The sequence below is a fragment of the Poromitra crassiceps genome (assembly GCF_964638095.1).
Source record: "Poromitra crassiceps genome assembly, chromosome: 19".
Taxonomy (NCBI): domain Eukaryota; kingdom Metazoa; phylum Chordata; class Actinopteri; order Beryciformes; family Melamphaidae; genus Poromitra; species Poromitra crassiceps.
In genome coordinates this window covers 10,588,841-10,611,090 of record NC_139646.1, presented here as the reverse complement: position 1 = coordinate 10,611,090, position 22,250 = coordinate 10,588,841, and the positions used below count along the sequence as shown (strand labels likewise).

The 22,250-nt window shown below is 44.6% G+C and overlaps 1 protein-coding gene across 1 annotated transcript in view; it reads right to left on the bottom strand.

The window, feature by feature from the left end:
- Positions 1-5,053, bottom strand: part of nr3c2 (nuclear receptor subfamily 3, group C, member 2) — a gene marked incomplete at its 5' end in the record, with an annotated part of 97,302 nt that extends 92,249 nt beyond the window's left edge. Inside the window, one exon of the mRNA XM_083655387.1 lies at positions 3,234-5,053. Within this exon, the coding sequence (XP_083511513.1) occupies positions 3,234-5,053 (1,820 nt within the window). The remainder of the gene's footprint in view (positions 1-3,233) is intronic.
- Between the last annotated feature and the right edge of the window lie 17,197 nt (positions 5,054-22,250).

Here is a 22,250-nt window from a genome sequence, read left to right as displayed (position 1 = left end):
CTGGGTAACTGGCTGGCTGGCTGGCTAACTGGCTGGCTGGCTGGCAGGTTGGCTGGCTAGCTGCCATGTGCCCACCTCTCCTTGTCATCCTGTCTGACATTAGGGCTAAACTGGATCTCATTAGGACCAAGGTGGCAGTGATCCCGTCAACATCGCTTTGGCTCTGCCATATGGGTCGCTTCCAAGGTAACGGGCTGCATCATTTCCCTCAGTGCTGCAAGCCTTGTTATAGCACACACACACACGAACACACACACACACCCCCCACACACACACACACGCACACACACACATGTGCACGCGCGCACACATCTCCCATTAACTAGTGTGTACTGTTAGGTAAATTTGAACACACATATACAGTACAGACCTAAACAGGCCAGGTCAAATTCAGTACAAATAAATGCAAACTACGTACACAGTACACACATACAATCTGTACTGCACACAGCAAAGAGGAATGTGTGACCTCAGGCATACAGTACAGTGCACTTGCCCTAGTTACACAATTATTACATGTTTGCCAAAATAAACACAGAAACGTCAAACATTTCTGATCTGAACAATGAATCCAGGCAACCATTTAGGAATGCATTAATTCAGTCATGTCCTGGGGAGAAATAATCCTACTCTATACTACATCTGAGCAAAAGTCAGATTGATTTTTATTTATCAATAGACAGCACAATTTAACATGGCTGTGGTCAAACTAGGCCACAGGTCTTGAAAAACGATTTTTCCAATATGTTGTTGAATAGTCTAGTTATAAGATAATATAGATTGTATAGCATTATGCTATATCAATAAACATCAACGATTTACAATAACCAACAAAGTCAACATCAGCAATGTTTTGCATTGCATTTGTCAGCTATGTCAATTCAACATGGATGATGGCATTAGTGACAGTTTTTCAGATGAGTAAAGTCATTAAATACATGAAGTTGACGTTTTCCTGGTCCCTTCCTCTCACAATACAATGATGCCTCCTCTGTATTTGTTCATGCAACCTAAATAAGTATAACCAAGCTGGAATGCAAAGGAAAATAGACAAGTCAACAAGGCAGAGCAACAGAGTGATCGATCAGTAAGAGACAAATGATCAAAGTCAGGATCTGATCAATTTCAATTTTGAGATTCTGTGCAATATCACTGCCCAAATTCACCTCACTCCACATCATCATGTCATGTCTGATAGTCTTTGTTTGGAAAGCACAGAGTCCATCAGACGTAGAGGAGCAACATTATATCAATATTCCAGCAAAGTCAGGACGTTCCAGCAGGATGTTGTTTATGACTTTGTTTAGTGCTTCTTGCACCAAGTCAGCTCTTAAGAACTTACTTTGCAATGTCCCATGTATAAAATAACAGTGTCGATGTATTTTATGACACCATCAATAGACATTCACACTGTCTGCTATATAAAAGCAAAGATATTAGAACACACCCAAACGTCCCAGATACAGTAGAAAAACCTATATCTTTTGATTTACTGGAGATAAACAACAGAATAGTTCACAGTTAGGGACAGATTATGTAACTGGTTCACATACTTCCAGTTCAACTGTTACTATGTACAGTGTGTATTTCCTGCTCTAGTTTATGGCTGTGATATTTACTTTTATTCACCATGCTGATGGTAATTTAGTGTGTTTAGCTTTGCAACTAGGACAGCAGAATATGCTGGAAACACAACAACTGTGTCAAAGTTATACTTCGTCAGATTGGCCGGCAATTATAGATTTGTTTCCCCTTTGGCCTGTTTGTTTTTGTTTGAGCCCCCATCCTCACAAAAGCAACTGTTTATTTCCTCAGTTTGGCAACAAAAGCATGTGATCAATCATTCATAATTTATGATGCTTGTGTATAATGGCCCAGGGCCCATAAAAACAAATATTTGCATTACACAAGGTCCTAGCTGGACCTCCCGATAACACACCAATAAATGTTGTTGTTGTATACACACACACACACGCGGGCCCCTGATAAGAGGGAAACTTTGCCTCTCTGCGTTACAGTAGAGCACAGGGCAGTGTTAGCCTCTCTGCGTTACAGTAGAGCACAGGGCAGTGTTAGCCTCTCTGCGTTACAGTAGAGCACAGGGCAGTGTTAGCCTCTCTGCGTTACAGTAGAGCACAGGGCAGTGTTAGCCTCTCTGCGTTACAGTAGAGCACAGGGCAGTGTTAGCCTCTCTGCGTTACAGTAGAGCACAGGGCAGTGTTAGTCTCTCTGCGTTACAGTAGAGCACAGGGCAGTGTTAGCCTCTCTGCGTTACAGTAGAGCACAGGGCAGTGTTAGCCTCTCTGCGTTACAGTAGAGCACAGGGCAGTGTTAGCCTCTCTGCGTTACAGTAGAGCACAGGGCAGTGTTAGCCTCTCTGCGTTACAGTAGAGCACAGGGCAGTGTTAGCCTCTCTGCGTTACAGTAGAGCACAGGGCAGTGTTAGCCTCTCTGCGTTACAGTAGAGCACAGGGCAGTGTTAGCCTCTCTGCGTTACAGTAGAGCACAGGGCAGTGTTAGCCTCTCTGCGTTACAGTAGAGCACAGGGCAGTGTTAGGCCTCTCTGCGTTACAGTAGAGCACAGGGCAGTGTTAGCCTCTCTGCGTTACAGTAGAGCACAGGGCAGTGTTAGCCTCTCTGCGTTACAGTAGAGCACAGGGCAGTGTTAGCCTCTCTGCGTTACAGTAGAGCACAGGGCAGTGTTAGCCTCTCTGCGTTACAGTAGAGCACAGGGCAGTGTTAGCCTCTCTGCGTTACAGTAGAGCACAGGGCAGTGTTAGCCTCTCTGCGTTACAGTAGAGCACAGGGCAGTGTTAGCAAAGACACGATGTTGTGATCACATGCTACTGTAACAATGACCTGGACCCCGTCCCTTCACTTCCTGTTCCCCCCAGCCAGCATCCCACTGCCTTTCACAAGCCCTGCTGTTCTTATTATTTTTGCACTTCTCAAAGCAAACGCCCTAAGTCCCCTGTGCAATATGACTGGCTGAAACAAACTCCCTCCATCTACTGCTACAGTGCTCTGGAAGGACTCTTTCTCATATATTGATGGTACAAAACCCCATTATTTGGGGCGAACGTATTACTTCCTCGTATGAAGCCATTATAAACTGGAATATTTATCACAACTTGGAAAACCTCTGCATTTTTCAGCCAGAGCTCTGACTGAGATGTGCAGTCGGGACACTCGTTCACAGACAAACATACAGACACAATCTTCGTTCTCCTTACCTGGACATGCTGTCTGTGATGCAGTTCTGACCCGGGTATCCCTCCCCTCTGGCCAACAGTGACCCCTGTGACAAGCCCGGCCGAGACTTCCACGACTCCATCAACGCTGTCACGGGCGAAATTAGATTCAACAGCGGGTTGGACTGGTCCCTCACATCGTGCCGCGCGAAAGACATTGTTCCTTGTGCTCCAATCTGGTAATGGAACGAGTGTCCGCCAGAATTAACTCCAACAATGGCCGACGTGGGCATGCTGTGATTCTCTTGGTAATAGCTGCCATCGTTGGGCTCCTGCTTAACCCCTTTCGACAGGACATTGTTGGAGAAGAGTTCGGGCTCGTAGTTACCATTCATGGAGGAGATAGGGGGTCCTAAGATACCGGAAAGACTGTATTCGTCTATGTTATTCCTCAGGGACAAATAGGTGGTCTCCGATGCGGGGAAGAGACCGAGAGACGGTGACGGCTCGCCGTAGTGATGCTGATTCATGCTGCATCCCTCGTCTTTGTTTGGCTCACTCTTGATCTGTGCGATGAAGGGTGCGCTACTCACATTACATTTGGAGCTGCCTAAACACATGCTCCTGAAGTCAGTTCCGGGCTCATTCTTAATGTACTTGACCATCCCCATCTGGTCTAAGCCCACGTTGAACACCTCCCCGTCGACCATCTCTACTTTAGGAAACTCAAAGTTCTTGAAGTCCTGGTCCCTAGTTAGGCCCGTCGCCTCGGGGCTATTGGTGTCGTTCTGCACCAGACCCAGCCCGCTGGCAGGACTGGACACAGGGAACCCACCAGAGGCGGGGTTCTGTGGGCTGCTGACAGCCATAGCACCCCCCGTGGCCGGACTGGAGATGGAGGGCCGCATTGCATTGCAGTTGTTGTTGGTGGCGTTGCTGCTATTGCCACCAGTGGGGCTCGAGACGGAGGACCTAATGTTACACGTAGTGCTGCAGGAGGGCGGGGATCTCACACTGCTCATACTCTGGGGGCTGGACATGGGGGACCTCATGACGTTGAGCGGGCTGGTGAGAGGCGGCGAGCCCACCGTGCTGGACTCTACTGGGCTACATGTGGCTGAATTCCTGCGTGGGATGTGGGCCAGCGTCGGGACAGAGGAAGTCTGGTTGACGGGACTACCGACGGACGAGCACACGGGTCCAAAGCATGTAGTGGGACTGGTGGTGGACGACACCATGTTGTTGCTGCCCCCGGGGCTGGAGATGGAGCTGGAGGTCTGGGGACTGCAGGACAGAGATGAGACCAGCATAGACGCTGAGCTGACTGGGGTCCCAGCACTGCACTCTCTGGGAGTGGTGCTGGGCTGCTGGAATCCTAATGGCTTTAACTTGGGGCTCTTTGTGGACACACACTGGTTCTCATCAAGGGGCCGCCCACACACTGGGTACATCTTCCCAGGGGGGCTGCTGCTACCCCCCTGCTGGCTGAAGGCAAAGTCTGCCTCCCTGGCAGCATTCATATACAGGCCCATGGACTCAGCCACAGTCTTGGAAAGCTCCTTGGAGTCCATTTCCTGTTTGCGACCGTGGAGAGGGTTGTTGAAGAGTGGGAGAACAAACGGCTGGTTCTGGCTCAGCCGAAGCAATGGCTGCTCCTGCTTCTTTGCGTTGTTGTTGTCTTTGCAGTCGGCTGCTGGGCTTCCAGCGGGGCAGCTGACGTGGACCATGTCCATCAGGATATCGTTGTTGGTCAGACTTGAATCCTCTGTACTGCAGCAGTACTCCATGGAGCTAGGGACGTGAGACCATTTGTTCTCTGTATCACTTCCATCAAAGAAACTTTGGTATCTTTTGGTCTCCATCACTGACTCACCTGGTAAATGAGGCAAGAGAAAAAGACACGAATGAGACAAGTTTAATAATTATAGTCACGAGAGGTCGATTGCTGTTGTTGTTGTTCACACATTAGTTATAGTGCAGCTGCACAAAGCCATTGGTTTAGTATTACTGTTTGAATGGCGGGTCTATTAACAGCACAGGACTATAGACAGAGATTATCAGTCTCATATGACACAAAATAATATGCTCAGGTATGTAGGTATAAGTATAATGTTTTATTTTAGATCGGTGCCAAAGCAGTAAGTAAAGCTGCTATGGAAAAAAAGAAAAGAAAAAAGAAAGGAAAATAATGTGGCAATAAGTAGGGCAAAAGGAAACTCGGGCAAAGAGCTTAGACAAAGAAATATTTTAATACATTGTAGATTCCATTCATTTCTAATGGCAAATAATTATACAGAATCTTTTTTTTTATTTTTTATAACAAGGCAACTGCATAAGTGATGCTATATCTACACTGCATCATATCTGCAAATCATCAAAGCAAGGCTTTATTTCCTCTCTCACAGATAAGGCTTCTTCTTATCACTGCACTAGGGGATGTACAGTCTGATAACTTCACGAAAATGCACTGCAAGGGTTAAATGTATCTGCATGACGTAGTTCGTGCATTTGGTTTAAACCCCTACCTCTAGTGCGCCTCTATTGGACAGCAGAGACAGAAAGCCACCGACTTCATCAGGCCATTCATGGATTGGTCCGAATGCTGTCACTCAATAGTTATTGCTCTTGCAGCCACAACATAGCTGCGACATAACTTATAGTGTTGTTTGAGCGCCCAGGGCAGTCTCGCAATTTGCAAAAGCAACAAGAACCTAATAATTGCATAGCGATTACTTGAAATAACAAAGTGCGACGGCGAGGGCATCGTACTGGGCTGTGTTACAATATAAAATTTGCATGATTGTCACCACGATACGCTGTTTGAAGGGCTCGCAGCTCTGGAGCAGCCAACATGGGCTGAAGTTGCTACCTGCACGATATAGCCTACGTATAGCCTAGGCAGGCTACTGTGCAGTGTAACCTGTGCGCCCTGTGTGCAAAATCTTGATAAATAAACGAAAAAAGAGATGACAGCTGCATAGCCCCTACAGCCTAACTCCCGCCGTGATTGTCCGCCCTGCAGGGCATGCAAACTCTTGCTCTGAATATTCTCTCCATTTTGCGGGTGCGCAGCTTAAATACTGTGAACAGACTTTCTTTCTGCCTTTTAGTTTAGTCATTATTTCCTGTGTAAAATCAGTGCAGGCAGGAAGGAGCTCTCGACAGGTGTCTACAGAGAAACACATCTAGGTACTAATATTTTGATTATTATTAATATGCTATTAATAATAGTTTATCATTATTGTTGTTATTATTATTATTATCATTGCTCTTGTTTAAACATAAATTAATCAACTTCTACTTTTATTTATGCATGAGTCTCAGGGTCTGAGAGCGGTCCTGTTTCAAAGTTACGGTATACAATTCTCTCTCATAGCATGCACCTTGCCAGGCAAATCCGACTGTGTGAAGTTTTGTTTCATTCTCGCCACACTGATCCTTGTGTTAATTTAAAATCTCCAGGCAAACATGTGCACCACGGTGTCCTTCCTTACCTTAATTACGACATTCAGAGTTGTCAGGTGGCTGTGTTGCTGGGCAGCAATAATCCAGAGGACAAAAAAAGACATGAAAAGCAAAGTCAATAAATATTTTCTTCACGGCACTATCGTTGCAGTGGAAAACGCGCTCTATCTACTCTTTCCAATACATCCACTAGTTTGCAGTTTGACAGCTGCACACACACTGAGAAGTCTACTGCGTATTATGACTATAATCCTCAACAGCAAGGCGCCGTGTTTGACAGCACGAACGACAGCGACGGGTCGGGCGACAGCAGCAGATGATCTCGCATTATGGCCGTAATTTTGCGGATTATCAATTCTGGCCTTCAGATAAAAGACTAATAAAAACAAACGAAGGAGTCGGTCGGACTTGCAGTCAGAGCGACGTCATTCTGTGCACACATGATGGACCCTCCTACTGCAACGAGTGCAACACAAACTCTGAAGGGGGAGGAGGGAGGAGGAGGGGAGGGAGGGAGGGAGGGAGGGAGGGAGGGAGGGAGGGAAGGAAGAGGGGTGAGGTGGGGAAAGAGAGGGAGAGGGAGGGGCTCCTGAGCGCAGGTAGACACAGCCGTCTGGAAATAGGGCACGTTACTCAGTGCGGTATATCATGGTTACATTTTAGCCGAATACATTCTCACGAGAACAACGGGATTTGTTTATTTATTTATTTCTTTATTTATTTATTTATTTATTTATTTATTTATTTATTTATTTATTTATTTATGTATTGATCGATTGATTTGTTTGTTTGTTTGTTTATTCTTATTTTGAGGTAAGTCTCTACTCCACCTTATAATAATAATAATAATAATAATAATAGGCTAATAATAATAATAATAACAATAATCATAATAATATTCCTATAGGGACTTGCAGTGTTTCTTTATCGCATGGCATTGTTTATTTCTATGGTGTCGTTTTTTTTTCTTCTTATGGGCTCGTGCACTCGCACGCGTGTGCACATACATAGAAGGAGAGAGAGAGAGAGAGAGAGAGAGAGAGAGAGAGAGAGAGAGAGAGAGAGAGAGAGAGAGAGAGAGAGAGAGAGAGAGAGAGAGAGAGAGAGAGAGAGAGAGAGAGAGAGAGAGAGAGAGAGCGAGAGCGAGAGCGAGAGCGAGAGCAGGGCCTGCCCATGAATTGCAGCCCACGCTAAACCAAACTTTCTCAAGAAGCTTATAAAATCCTTCAAATAGGAATAAAATAATTCTAGTGTTGGAGAGAAATCCAGTCAGGATGTTTGAGACTGTAACACATGTAGACTGCCTCCACTAGGTGGTGCAGTATTTCAACTTCTCTCCTGAGTGGTCTGGTCAAGATGTCACCCATCCCTTTGTTTATGCCATCTGACTGTGAATAAACTTTATTTCATAAACAAAATACGTTATTTGTACAGAATCAGTGTTGACACTTTGGCCACACATGAGCTATTTGTCTTTGGTTGAACATTCATCTTTTTAACACAGATGAGAGCTCATGAACCATAATTGCAAACTAACTGGCATATTCACTTGTAAAGTATGTCACCGAACACATAAAATAGCCTAATAGACCATAGGCTATGTGTTAGAAGTATAGTTTTTGGAGCATACAAGAGTTCACGAATCCACAAAACTGAAAAATATTGTTTCAAATTCAATGACCAGTGTAATAGAGATACAGCTATATTGTGCAAAAGCAATCTGGCTGACATGACATTTGTAGCATCTGTGAGGAAGTGCTATGTGCCCATGTTTATTAGCGAGACGAGACCTCCAATAAAACTGGTTGTGATTCTATTATTAGCTGTTATTTACATTTCATTGCCAATATTTTTGTGACGTTGATGCGAACCATAATCAAAACCAAACCAAATCAAACCAATCAAACCAAATGAATCTCCGGAGACGTCAGTCAGTTACATTCTGTAGTGTTCCACGTGGCTGGATAAAACTATGCATGGAGTCTGTAGGATTTAGGCTTTTAGTATGGATCTCTATTATTTGAATGCGTTTCTACACTGCAGCCCTCTGGTCTGGGCTCTCCAAGCTAGCCTGTAGCCATTAAGTCAGGCAGCAGTTAGCTTAGTCAAAGCCACCCAGGCAGCATTGCACCTCCCTGATCTGCCTGTTAATCACCTATGTGAATGGGAACCTGCTGTAGGAAAAGCAGGAAATTTGAGATATAGCCAAATGTTTCCCACCCCCATTCATGCAGCTCCCATTTCTCCACTGCACATAATGGGTGCCAAACTGCTAACCAGTTTTTGCTACATACACACACACACACACACACACACACACACACACACACACACACACACACACACACACACACACACACACACACACACACACACACACTTCATGAGCAAATTAAATTTTGCTTTGTATCACAGATTTCTCCACAGTGACAGTCGCAAGTATTTGTGGACTGACAGCAGAACACGGCTGATTTGAAATGAGTGATAATTGGCTCCCTCAGTGGTAAAAACTGAATGTGGGTTGTTGAATCTCACTGCACTTTCAAGCACCATAGTCTTAGTCAAATCAAAGATAATCACACTAGCTTGAGCACATTCCTTATACATGCATACTAAAAATAGTCCACTTTTGAGGTGGGAAGGGAGGAAAGTCCTCTCGGGTGAGTGATTATGATTAGAGCCAGGCATTCAGTGCCGTTTGGACACATAACTCCGGTAGTTGAGACGGCCATGGGCATGACGGAGAGGTATAGTAGGCTACATACTGCACGCCTTGTGGGGACAGGTGAATTGGAGCATGTTAAGTCTGAAACAAAACACTCGTCAACTCAGCAGAAGCCCCTGTCCCCGTGTGGTAATTACAATGTTAGTTTTAATCAGGGGAGAAGTCGAACGCCACCATCCTCTCTGTACTGCTTTGATGTTCCTGTTTAACAGTCATTCTTCTCCTGCTCTAATTGCATAATCTTGTATTTTCGCTGACATTTCTCAGTAGAAAATGGTGGAAACAGTTTGAACAATTAAAGAAATTTAAGTCAGTTTCTGTTTGAAACTGTGTTTTTTTTAACCTTTTAACAGTCTAGTCATATTGCTAGAGTACGAACAAGCTACATTAGGCTATGTCGTCATCAGCCACCCACCACGTTGGCCATTTAGCTTTTGTTGTTGAACAAGCATGCTGCATGTGGTACATTTCATACCCGTTACCCTATATGTGGCACCTGCTTCATTAGCCTCTTTGAATTAACTGTGTCTCTAACACACACACACACACACACACACACACACACACACACACACACACACACACACACACACACACACACACACACACACACAATCGTTAATGATGGGATCTGCCATGGTAAATGATTTCCTAGTAAATGAGTTTCATTGGCTGTGCCAAGACTGTGGTGTATGAGCAGCTTGGCCTGTGTGTGTTCGCCACAGACTTCAGCATGTCCAGTATATGCTGACGTGTCGTGTACAGGGCACAAACTGAATAACCTCACAGTTGGATGATAAGACTCTTGCCTATGAAGGTCAGACCTGGGAATTTGTGTGATTGGATTTTAACTAGCGTTGCTATGGGGACTGCTATGTTGTGACATCTGAGCTCAGCAGCCACGGTCAGTATAGCATAGGAGGCAACCTTGGGGGAAAACAGCCTTGCCTTATAGTAAACATAGTATACGATTGTTCATTTTGGATCAATTCCATTCCACTCGTTCATAATTAACAAAGATATAATGTGAAATAAAATCACTGTTTGTCTGTCCTTGACTGAGATCTCCATCAATCATGATCATGTTGGATCATATCTTGATTCAGGCTACAAATAATATTGTTTCCTTTCCTCTCTGTCCTCTTTCCTCTAACTCACCTAACCACTAAAAATCATAGAAACTAACAGCAAGAACAATTAGTGGCTAAAAAACACTTAGGTGTTTCTATACCAATAACACCAGCTTTATGTTGTGAAAAAAAGTTGGCTGGGGCTATATTTGGGTAATATGACCCAGAGCCATACTTACAGACAGACTCATTCAAATGTGCAAATTGTATTATTATACTATACAATATTTCAAATAAATGTATATTTAATTGGGCTATGTATTTACTGTAAATAGATATTGTAAATGCTGTAAATAGATAGATCGATTGATATGCAGACTGCAATGGATTATTGATTTTCAATTGTGTTTCTCTCTCTCTCTTCCTCTCATATTCAAACATGTTATTTAAGGGTTAGGGTTACACTGAGGAAGGCCTGTGTGCCGAAACTGTTTGTGCTGTGCTGCTGCCCTACCCAGACTACAGGTATTAAAACTTCAAAAATACTTTTTTGTGTGCTGGCGTTTCCTGCTGTGACTAAACATGTTATTTAACCCTTGAATGGTTTGCTCAACCATTTGGTAGAGCACATTTCGAGTCACTATATCTTATTGAAAAATATGTTGAACTCAACCTGATTGAGCCATCTGTACCACTCGGTTGAGGTATCTTATGCTAAAATAAGAATAAACTAGATGTCACTGTGTCTTTAAATAGTATGCCTTTTCAGTCAGCCTACTACCAGGAAGTCAGCAACAACAAAATCAGTCCAGATGGACTCTGTTTGGTGTAATCTTCCAATGTAAGCATATTTTTTCAACATATAGTGTCAGAGGACTTACTAAACAGAGTCATGTAACTTGATAGAACAAAAAATATATCTTATACGGGTCAAATCATTTTATAAAAATGTGTTCTACCAAATGGTTGAATTGTCACTTTATGGCAAAGGTAGTGAATTGAGTACCGGTATTTTCTATTACCGTAAATAAAACAACTTCTGACCATTCATTGTGGTTATTAATATGATAAATGTAATGTTATTTAATGTCATTCCATTATATATGCTGAAATAATTTCTATAAGTATGTTTTTTTTAACATGCTCGACCAAATGGTTGAATTGCCGTTTAGTGCTGCAAAGATAATGCATTTACAATATTTACCTCCGGCAAGGAGGTTATGTTTTCGGGTTGTTTGTTAGCAGGACTATGGAAAAACCACTGAGCTGATTTTCATGAAACTTGGTGTGTAATGGAGATCCGACCGGGCCTGCTGCTTGTAATGCAGAGATCTGGCCCGAAGGACCAAAATGTGCCAAAGAGGTCACCGACCTCCTCATATGATCCATATCGACCATCTGTCCCATCGATCAGCTGCAGAGGACTAGCAGACCCAACTCTTATAGGTCCCGAATATGACATCACATTGTGTTATGACATCATCAGTGAGATATATCATCACTAGTAGAGTGACCTGGTCACCAAGCAGAGCCCTCCAGAACTGTATGGCATCGATGATTTATGACATCACCACGTGAAGTGACATAGTCATGTACTGTAGTGATGTAATCATGAAGTCGTCGACAATTGGCATCATCACGGAGGGAACATCCGAAATATGACATCATCACTGTCGACATCGTAGTAGGAATGATGACACCATCTAACAGATCCAAACTGGTGCAGGGCAAGGAAGGGGGCGGGGCTAAGGAAAAGGGGCTATAATTAGGGATAGGAAGGTTGTAGAGATTCGTGATGCGAGTGGTGGGTAGGGGAGAGGCTGGGGGCATGTTGGTGGGTCAGCGTTAGGGTTCTGATCCGACCATAGATAGATCCGACTCACAAAATTAGCATCTCATAGCAGACTGGAGTATTGGGCTTGGCGGGGTATATGCACTCTCCGAGGGCACTTCTACTAGTTATGAAATAAGAGTTATGAACATTCACTGTTGTTAATATCATATATTTAATGTTATTACATTATATATGATGAAAAAAATTACATTCGTTTTTTTTCACAATTTCTGGGATGTTTTCAAAATACTGTAAATTTGGTATATCTACAATAAATAGGTGGAAATAATACTAGTACTGGTAATACTAATTTTCCATGGTAGCAAATTGTCATGTTGCTATCCTAAAACATTACTACTGTAGCATTATAACAGTACATTTAATTATTTCAGTATTATTGCATATTGTGAACGGCATAGATACACACAGATACCTTTACCATGAAGCAACATCTCAACTGTAGAGGCCTATATTAACAAAACTGTGGGGTCTGTTAAAAAAAATATTGTTATTATTGCCCAAATGATGTAAAAAAAAAAGCAAAGAAATAATTTCCAATTGCATTTTTTTTCTTGTTGAGAGCTTTAAAGGGTTAAGCTTTGAAATTCAATAGTTGGAGGGAATCCCATAGCATGCTATCCAAAGTCCCTCTGCACCATGTGCTTCATGGTCTCAAATGAGACCTATATCAGACTGTTTGCTTTCCTGAAGGCAACATTGTATAGATAAATAGCAGCATAGCACAACAAAAATAAAGACACCCCCACCTTTGACACATATTGTGGCTCAGCTTAAGTTGCCGTAATACACGGATGCCACGTATTGTCTAAATGCTGATTGATATGCATTTCCCCCTCTTCCCCTGTAGAAAGTCCCTCGTTGTACTATGTGTACACCACCTGGGGTTTCTGCATCTAACTAAAGCACTGGCGATTGAAAACATGTTGATGATTAAATAACATGTTTATCCTCAGTGTAGTCAGAAATACATATTCAATGGGAACACTGTGTATAGGCTACATCCTGACTTCAGATAAGATTATTAACACGCACAAAATGATCACTAAATAATGTGTTGTTCAACAAAACTGTGTCAAGTAGATTATGAATTGATATTCCTGGTGCCAGCTTTGCACACATTCTCCCCATCCCTTAGCATCTAGATGCCGAGGCAGTGTAAGGTTAAATGCAAACCTTGGCGAGCTGAGTCGGTGAGAGACCCTTATATTACTATTATTATTATTTAACACACATTTAATTATGCAGCCGGCTTTGCATTTGATTAGGCATGAATTGTCATGCGCTAGCCTGGGGAAGGCTTGAACAGTGGAAAGAACATTTTCATGTACTTAATGGCGTTACTTATTTAAAGGAATTAGCCTACTGGTGGAGAAAAAAACGTCCTAATCCTAATTCAGCATTTCCCCAACTGCCCAGACGATGTTGAGATTGGCAGTTTGTCCAGTTTGTATTTATTTTATATATTCGTAAGCGATGCAGCCGCTTCTGTGACATGTGCGAGTGCGAGAGAGCAAGAGCTGCGGTTCGGTGGTCAAGCGAGGTCAAGAGTAAATGGAGAGAGAGAAAGAGCGGTGACCTGGACTCGGAATTCCGGGAAAAATGACCTCCGACAAGGAAAAGTGCAATGGAACGGTCATTCAAGACGGAATTCCGAGTTGGAAACTCGGGCAAGATCCACCAAGCCCGAGTTTGTCGAGATAAACACTCTGACGTCACAATCAAAATGGCCGCGCACAAAGAGACACACACGGTGATAAGTATGCAGTTAGCCCACTTTTTCACACATTTTTCACTTTATGTAGTGTTTGTATTATGAAACAACTTTTAGTTGCCATTTAGATTCCCATACTACAGTTGATTTGTGCTTGATAGAAATCTTTGCGAGCATGCAGTACTAGCCTACTCTGTAGGCGTCCATGTTTTTCCACACAGATGCACTGGAACGCATTTAGAGCGGAACATGGAAATACTGCGTCAGAACTTCCGACATCCGACTTTCAATGGAATGCAGCATAAAGCTGCCACAATGTCATCGTCAAAGCGATACACGACATCATCAACGCCACACCCAACCCAACAGATTGGATTAGCCGATTAGCATTTTTGTAAACAAACTGCGTCACTGGGTGGCAACGGCAATGGAACCTTATGGAGTCCAAGTGGCGCGAGTCTTGAGTGTCTGACTCTAGCCGGCCAACTCTGTTTACATTTTAAAAACTGCAACAGTTCACACAACTTTAACACGACATGCATATATTATACATCAAACTCTTGAGCTAATTCTGCTCTCACTCAGAATGTCAAAATATAACCGATGTCATGTATAGTTTTTCAGATATTAACTTTTGTTTGGCACAACTCATACTATTAACTGCCACGGGGTTCCGCATTTCTGGGTGGCAAGTGACGTCACGCTGATTCGTGACGTCACTTGCCACCCACCACGTAAGCTCAGAGCCTGTGCTTACGTACTGAACCTGCACAGCTTACTTCACAACCTGGGTGTGATTTTTTCATTTATTCAAATTAAGTATCTAAAAGTTTTGTTGGGTTTGGGAGTGGCAGATAGTCACTGAGGCTCGGGTAGGTGGTTTTAAAACTGTGAAATCATTGCAAAGATATTGCAGATGTTGGGTAACAGATGCTCTTCCAGCAAACGAAATCATCTGAATGCAGAATGCGTGTTTGGATTTCTTCCATATTTCCAATGTTGGCAACAAATTAGTCACGGTTTCTCTCTGAAAGAATGCCTCTTCCCAAACCTGCAAGTTTCTACACAGAACACCTGTTCAAATGCAAATATTGAGACACACACACGCCCGTACACGCGCGTGCGCACGCACGCAGTGCACACACCTTAGTGGCCTTCCTTGTGGCATCCTCAGATGCTGCTGACTTGAGCTGATCCCTGTGGAGGGTGAGGCAGCAGGAGAAGACTGACACGTGCGGTATCCACAACATGACAGTAGTAGCCGGAGAAATGGCCGAGCTATGTGTCACTCTGAGTGACTGGGATGTAATGTAACATTGCAGCACACAGGGGACAGCGGGGAGCAAGATTAACAGAGCCACCTTCATGTGTGTCATGTATGAAGGGAAAAGGGGCCGTAGCTAAGGATAGGAAGGCCATAGAGAGTTATGATTGGAGGGGTGCGTAGGGGAGTGGCTAGGGGGATGTGTGTGGTGAGGGAAGGGGCGTGGCTAGGGGAAAAGGGGCTGTAGCTAGGGATAGGAAGGTCATAGAGAGTCGGGGTTCGAGGGGTGGGCAGTGGGAGTGGCTAGGGGGATGTGGGTGGGGGGAGGTGTGGTCAGGAAATGGAGCAGGGCTAGGGAAAAGGGGCTGTAGCTAGGGATAGGAAGATCATAGAGAGTACAGTGGTATGCAGCTTCAATTCTGTCTTACCGCACCTTGGCATTATTTTTACATTACATTACAATAGGTATGCAGGTATACGAGGGATCAGCCAAGCAGCATTTTGGTAAACAAACCGCGTCACTGGGCAACGGCAATGGAGCCCAAGTGGCGCGAGGCTTGAGTGGCTGACTCTAGCCAGTTAACTCTGTTTACATTTTAAAAACTGCGACAGTTCACACAACTTTAACATGACATGCATATATTATACATCAAACTCTTGAGCTACTTCTGCTCTCACTCAGAATGTCAAAATATAAGCAATGTCATGTATAGTTTTTGAGATATTAACGTTTGTTTGACACAACTCATACTATTAACTGCAGCGGGGTTCCGCATTTCTGGGTGTCAAGTGATGTCACGCTGATCCCTCGTATACAGAGTATACCTACTGATTTTTCAGTCGGAACTGAGTATACCCACTTCTAAATCCACTCTCATGTAGTGTGCTGCACATTTTTCTATATATAGCCTAGAATAAATATTGCTGCCTAGTAGGGCAAGGAGAGTGAAGGAATATGTAGCTATCTATTGTTGTTTGATTAACCGTAGCTTTATTAGCGCTACAGGTAGCGAAATAATTTGCAGTGGTCCTGCCTATCGTATTTGAAGTAAAATTAATTGAATATAGTCTTTTGGGGGCATGGTGGCGCAGTGGTAGCATTTTTGCCTCACAGCAATGGGTTTGATTCTCGCCTGGAATGCTGTTGGTACTAGGGGGGTATGTCTCCCAAGGCCTTGGTGCTTGGTGCCCAGGTGGGCTATCTTGTGACAAGGGCCTTTTCTGTATGGAGTTTGCACGTTCTCCCCGTGCTCCCCTGGGGTTTCCTCCATATAACATTCAATATGGACCCTCACTAAAGACATGCAAGAAGATCATTGTCTGACCAGTGGCGGTTGGAAGAGGCTGGGCGCTTCACTGCAGCTCCACCACCGCTCCTGGGCAGCCTGTATGGGGAAAAGGTAGAGGACAAATTCCACTGCACCTCTAATCGTGTGTGTGTGTGTGTGTGTGTGTGTGTGTGTGTGTGTGTGTGTGTGTGTGTGTGTGTGTGTGTGTGTGTGTGTGTGTGTGTGTGTGTGTGTAATGCGCATGTGCATGCATTGTGACAAATAAAGAGGGGGTTGTCCGTCCTGTACCTTTGGGGGGTGGGGGGCATTTTGCCTTTGGGCAGACCACAGGGGTGGGGAGAGAGAGAGAGGGGATGACATGTGGCAAAGGACCACTGGTCGGATTTGAACTCAGGTCGACTGCCCGAAGGACTAAGTCTTTGTGGCACGCGCTCTCCCAGGTGAGCCACCGCCCGGATGCCCCAATCTGTCCTGTACCTTTAAAAAGTCTCCTATAGGTAGCCATCAGTACTGTAACTTCTGAATACATGCACTGATCTCTTTAACAGAGCCAAATGGAGGCAGGAGTGACAGATTAGAGGAGACAGACCAGCAGAGTTCAGGTGACCCAATGTGTAAATTAATATGGCTAAAATAATACTACATGATCTATATGAAACAATTTTGCCCTCAAACAAGTCTTCCTTTTACTTATTTACTTCTGTTCATAAGTTCCTATACGCCCATTTTGTAATATATAAGAGTAGGTCTCTGGAGACCTTCAGAGTAATTTGTGTAAATAGTGCATATAGATATGTGTCTGGGTGGAGTCACCTTTTGTTGTTTTTTGAATAGCTTGTGAAAGTGTATTTCACTTCTTTGAAACATCTTTTTTCAACTATTATTGATGTATATCCTGTGTGACCTTTGGTCAGATAGATTAAAAAGTGCAGGCTATATGATCAGCTAGACCTGCAGTTTCATCTTCTCTTATCTCTCCTCTTCTCTCCAATCTCCTCCCAAATCTCTCTCTCTCTCTCTCTCTCTCTCTCTCTCTCTCTCTCTCTCTCTCTCTCTCTCTCTCTCTCTCTCTCCATCTGTCTCTCTCTCTGATTGACCACCACAGCCTGAATGAAGATGGGAGGAATGCTTTGGAGAATGATGGAGACCACGGTGAAAAAGGTGGAATGACCACAGGAGTTAACCACACACACACACACACACGCACGCACACACACACACACACACACACACACACACACACACACACACACACACGTACACACACACACACACGCACGCACGCACGCACGCACGCACGCACGCACACACACACACACACACACACACACACACACACACACACACACACACACACACACACACACACACACACACACACACACACACACACACACACACACCTTTAAGCAACACTATTCAAATAGTTCAGTATAGTGAAAATATAACACATTTCTGAATCAATTCAAACTAGAAATAACCGGCTCGCGGTCGTATGCCTCCGCCAACATTTGAAGTTGCAGTCTACATCCATGTCTGTCCAGACTCATACAAGCACAAATACCTGGAAGGCCACAACGCAGTGGTGTGGCACTTCCTCCTTATGGCACTTTAGGCAAAGTTTGGGGGTACTTCAACAACACGGCTAATTGTTTCCAACATAGAAAATGGTCCTACCCCTCCCCCAAAACCACCCACATCCCCCCAGCCACTCCCCCCACCCCTCGAATCCTGACTCTCTACGACCATCCTATCCCTATGTCTCCTTTTACCTAGCTCCGCCCCCTTCCTTGATAGAACAGACGGACATGAGGTCACACACTACAGTGACCTTGAACAAAGTCTAATTAGTCCATCCTTGATTTCAAGTGGATGTTTGAGCCAAATTTGAAATTTGAAAGAATTTCCGTCATGGCATTCCTGAGATATCACATTGACGGCCATGGCTATCACCGGCGGAGGCATAAAACAGGAACTCTATATACCGTACTATTCAGTTGTAAAAATAAACCAATAGTCTGGCTGTTTCTGGAAAAAGATGTTTCTTTGGGAAACAAGTTTTCTTTGTTTTCCAAATGAACAAATGCGATACATTACACATTGAAGCCTGTGAAAGATCAAAGCTAATCGTTCCCACCCTTGGGGTGGTGGGGGGTGTACATGGCTTTATAAGAAGTAAACAATATCTGAACCTAATTTGAACAAAAGCGAGATGTCAAATCAATTAGCCGGCATCTTGTCCCAGACTGCTCAGCTTACCATCATTTCCCAACGAGGGAGCGGAAATATTCTAGAAAATGAGCATACCAGCCCGTCTAGAAGTGTATGCACTGATGAGCTGCATGTCACTTTAATTATGCCAGATATGCCAGGTTTGCTCAGTTTCCAGAGTCTCAGCTCGTCTATTTATAAGAATAATAACAGCAAGGTGTTCTGCTAACTGAAAAGCAACTGTTTATGCTCTGCATGACTGGATATACTGTAAGCGCTTTGCAGCAGAATGATTTATAAAGAGCACAGTAGCCATCTCCAAAACTAGACTCACAGCTGTTTAGTGTTTATGAATCATAAAGTGTACAATACTTGTGCATGTACTGTGTATAAGGCAGTTTATGTAGAAGTCATTTGGGCCTTTATACAGAGTAACACATATTCTATACAAACCTCGCTAGGCAGCAACTCTTTCAATACAGCATGTAGTAAATATTCAGCCCACAACACCCCAAAATCAAAACAATACCTCACTATCGTAAAACAAACAGTTATATTATAACCAATTTCTCTGTTTTAAATTGTTCATCTACTGTATGTCCTCTATGTGTTTGGTACCTGGCGTTGGTTTCCAGGTCCCTGGTGGTTATTATTAAGACATCAGTGTCAGTGTCTAATGAGCATTTGTATGCATTTTGGTTTATTAATTACATTGGTTGGTATGAACTCGGCGCACTTGGTGAGAAATATCAAAAGCTGATGCCTGTGTCATGAGTCATTTCACAGTGAACACTCTCCACCGTGTCAGTTAATTAGGCATCACCCATTGCATAACACACCATGTGTCAGGGTGGGTGGCACTTCAGAGTCTGTGTGTGTGTGTGTGTGTGTGTGTGTGTGTGTGTGTGTGTGTGTGTGTGTGTGTGTGTGTGTGTGTGTGTGTGTGTGAGAGAGAGAGAGAGAGAGAGAGAGAGAGAGAGAGAGAGAGAGAGAAGTTGGACAGAGACAGAGAGAAGGAGATGTGGCCTAAACTTGCCTAGCCCCAGTAAAACCAAGAGGAAGTTGTGCATTAAAATAGCTCAGAATACTCTCAAATCTCACACGGGAGGCTGGACTCCATTGTCTTGTTATTCTGTGCCGGATAGTCTGCAGCAGTTTCTCTGGGGGTGTTTCTGCAAAGGGATTCTATTCTATTCTATCGATCTATCTATCTATGATCTATCTATCTATCTATCTATGATCTATCTATCTATCTATCTATCTATCTATCTATCTATCTATCTATCTATCTATCTATCTATCTATCTATCTATCTATCTCCAAATGTTTTGTTGTGCAGCCCAAGGTAAGGGGAGGCAACCTGAATTTTGGATGTGGACACCCTACCAAAAAGAAAAGAAAAAATACACTTTATTCGTGAAGACTGCTTTGGATCTTCTTCATTTTTAAGATGTTAATGCATTCACATCAATATATGCCCATCCAAATGCCAATAGTGGAAGCACAATGCAGTACAATGAAAAAGTTTATTCAGTAGGCTACAACATTTCAATGATGAGGCCTACAGTATTCCTTTCTATTTTGGATGATGGTCTATATATCTGCATTTTACTAGGTTAACAGTCTCTGGACATCTCATTTCCAACGGTGACCTGCAGACATGCAGCACGATTGGCAAAGAAAAGACTATGTTTGGTTGGAACTTTACACAGAATTAACTAAAGCGTGCATTAATCCAGTGTGTGGGTATTTTTTATTTATTTATTTATTTTTAATCTTTTTTGTGTGTGTTTTTCACAAATAAACAATGGCCCATAACACTCAAATTAACACAGATTGGGATTTGATGTGCTCCACAGCCAGATGGCTTGCTCACTCACTCTCTGGCGGGCTGGCAGTGCAGCTGAGGACGCGGCCACTTCGAGCGGATTTGAAAGAATCTAGGCCAGAGAGAGCGGGGCTGCTCTCGGAGACTAGCCGCCAGTGCTGTCATGTTTTACTGCACATTTTCTATTTGAGGCAGGAGCCGCTAGATCTGCAGTGTGTGTGTGTGTGTGTGTGTGTGTGTGTGTGTGTGTGTGTGGGGTTGGGGTCTGTGTGTGTGTGTGTGTGTGTGTGTGTGTGTGTGTGTGTGTGTGCGTGCGTGTGTGTGTGTGTGTGTGTGTGTGTGTGTGTGTGTGTCTGTGTGTGTGTGTGTGTGTGTGTGTGTGGTGTGTGTGTGTGTGTGTGTGTGTGTGGGGGGGGGGTGTGTGTGTGTGTGTGTGTGTGTGTGTGTGTGTGTGTGTGTGTGTGTGTGTGTGTGTGTGTGTGTGTGTGTGTGTGTGTGTGTGTGTGTGTGTGTGTGTGTGTGTGTGTGTGTGTGTGTGTGTGTGTGTGTGTGTGTGTGTGTGTGTGTGTGCAGTGACTGGAAGATAAGGAATGCCTTGCTAGAGATGAAGAGAAAGTGGACTCATCTTCTTAGCGCTGTGTAAACAGGCTTGTGGAATACATGCAGTCCTTCCTGCATTATTCTCCCATCTAGCTGTTATAGACGTCACTATTGTCACGGCACACAAGCCCCTTGATTGGTCTTGCAAGCTGTCAGGCTGAAGTGGGTGGGGCTGATGGCGGGAGTCTTGAAGAAGGGCTTCCGGGCGCCACCGGGGCAGTGTGGCGTTTGCCGCGGCGCCACCGGACTCTTTCCCGCCTGTCGCATCATGTGCTGTGGTGCGGGCCTGCTCTCGTCTGTGGGGAGACCTGCCGGGTTCTGGTGTTCTCTGGCGGGTGTCAGTCGGGCTGCGCGGTGCTGGGCGCGGGTCCCGCTGGAGGACGGCGTCGGGCCCTCGTGCCTCCCTCGTGGAGTCTGATTCTGGCTGCAGTGCAGTGCTCCTCCTGTTCCTCCTCACGCAGGGGGGGGGCAGATGGCGGTCCTGCTGCTGGGTTGGTGCTCTTCTGCGGCCCTGTCCAGCTCTCCTCGTGTGGCGGCCGGTCTCGTCCTGATGTCTCCTCTGTGCTCTTGGGTCTGTGCTGGGGGGGCGTGGCGAGTCTTTCTTCCGGCGGCGTGTTCAGATGTGCCGTCCTGGAGGGGCTGGACTGCCTGTGAGGCCTGGTTGGGTTGCGGCCCGGTGCCACCTCATGCTGCCGGTGGTGGTGGTGGTGGTGGTGGTGGGGGGGGGGGACACTGGCAGAGCACAAAACCAGAGAAGAATGAGTCAGGAAGGATAAGGAGAGAGCAATTGTCTGTGGCCACCACAGGCAAAACCATTGCCTTTTGGGGGGGTTGACCTCTCCATTGCCCCTGTTGTCACTTTAATTTTAAACACGATTTCAGACGGAAGCCCGTCTTTATTGTCACACGAACACTACAACACATGCATGCGGCCACAACACACACTCATGCTGACAGTGGCCGGTGAAATATGTCCTCTGCATTTGACCCATCCAGGCTTGTCCTTTCCTCCAGGGGGCAGGCCAGGAGCAGTGGTCGCTA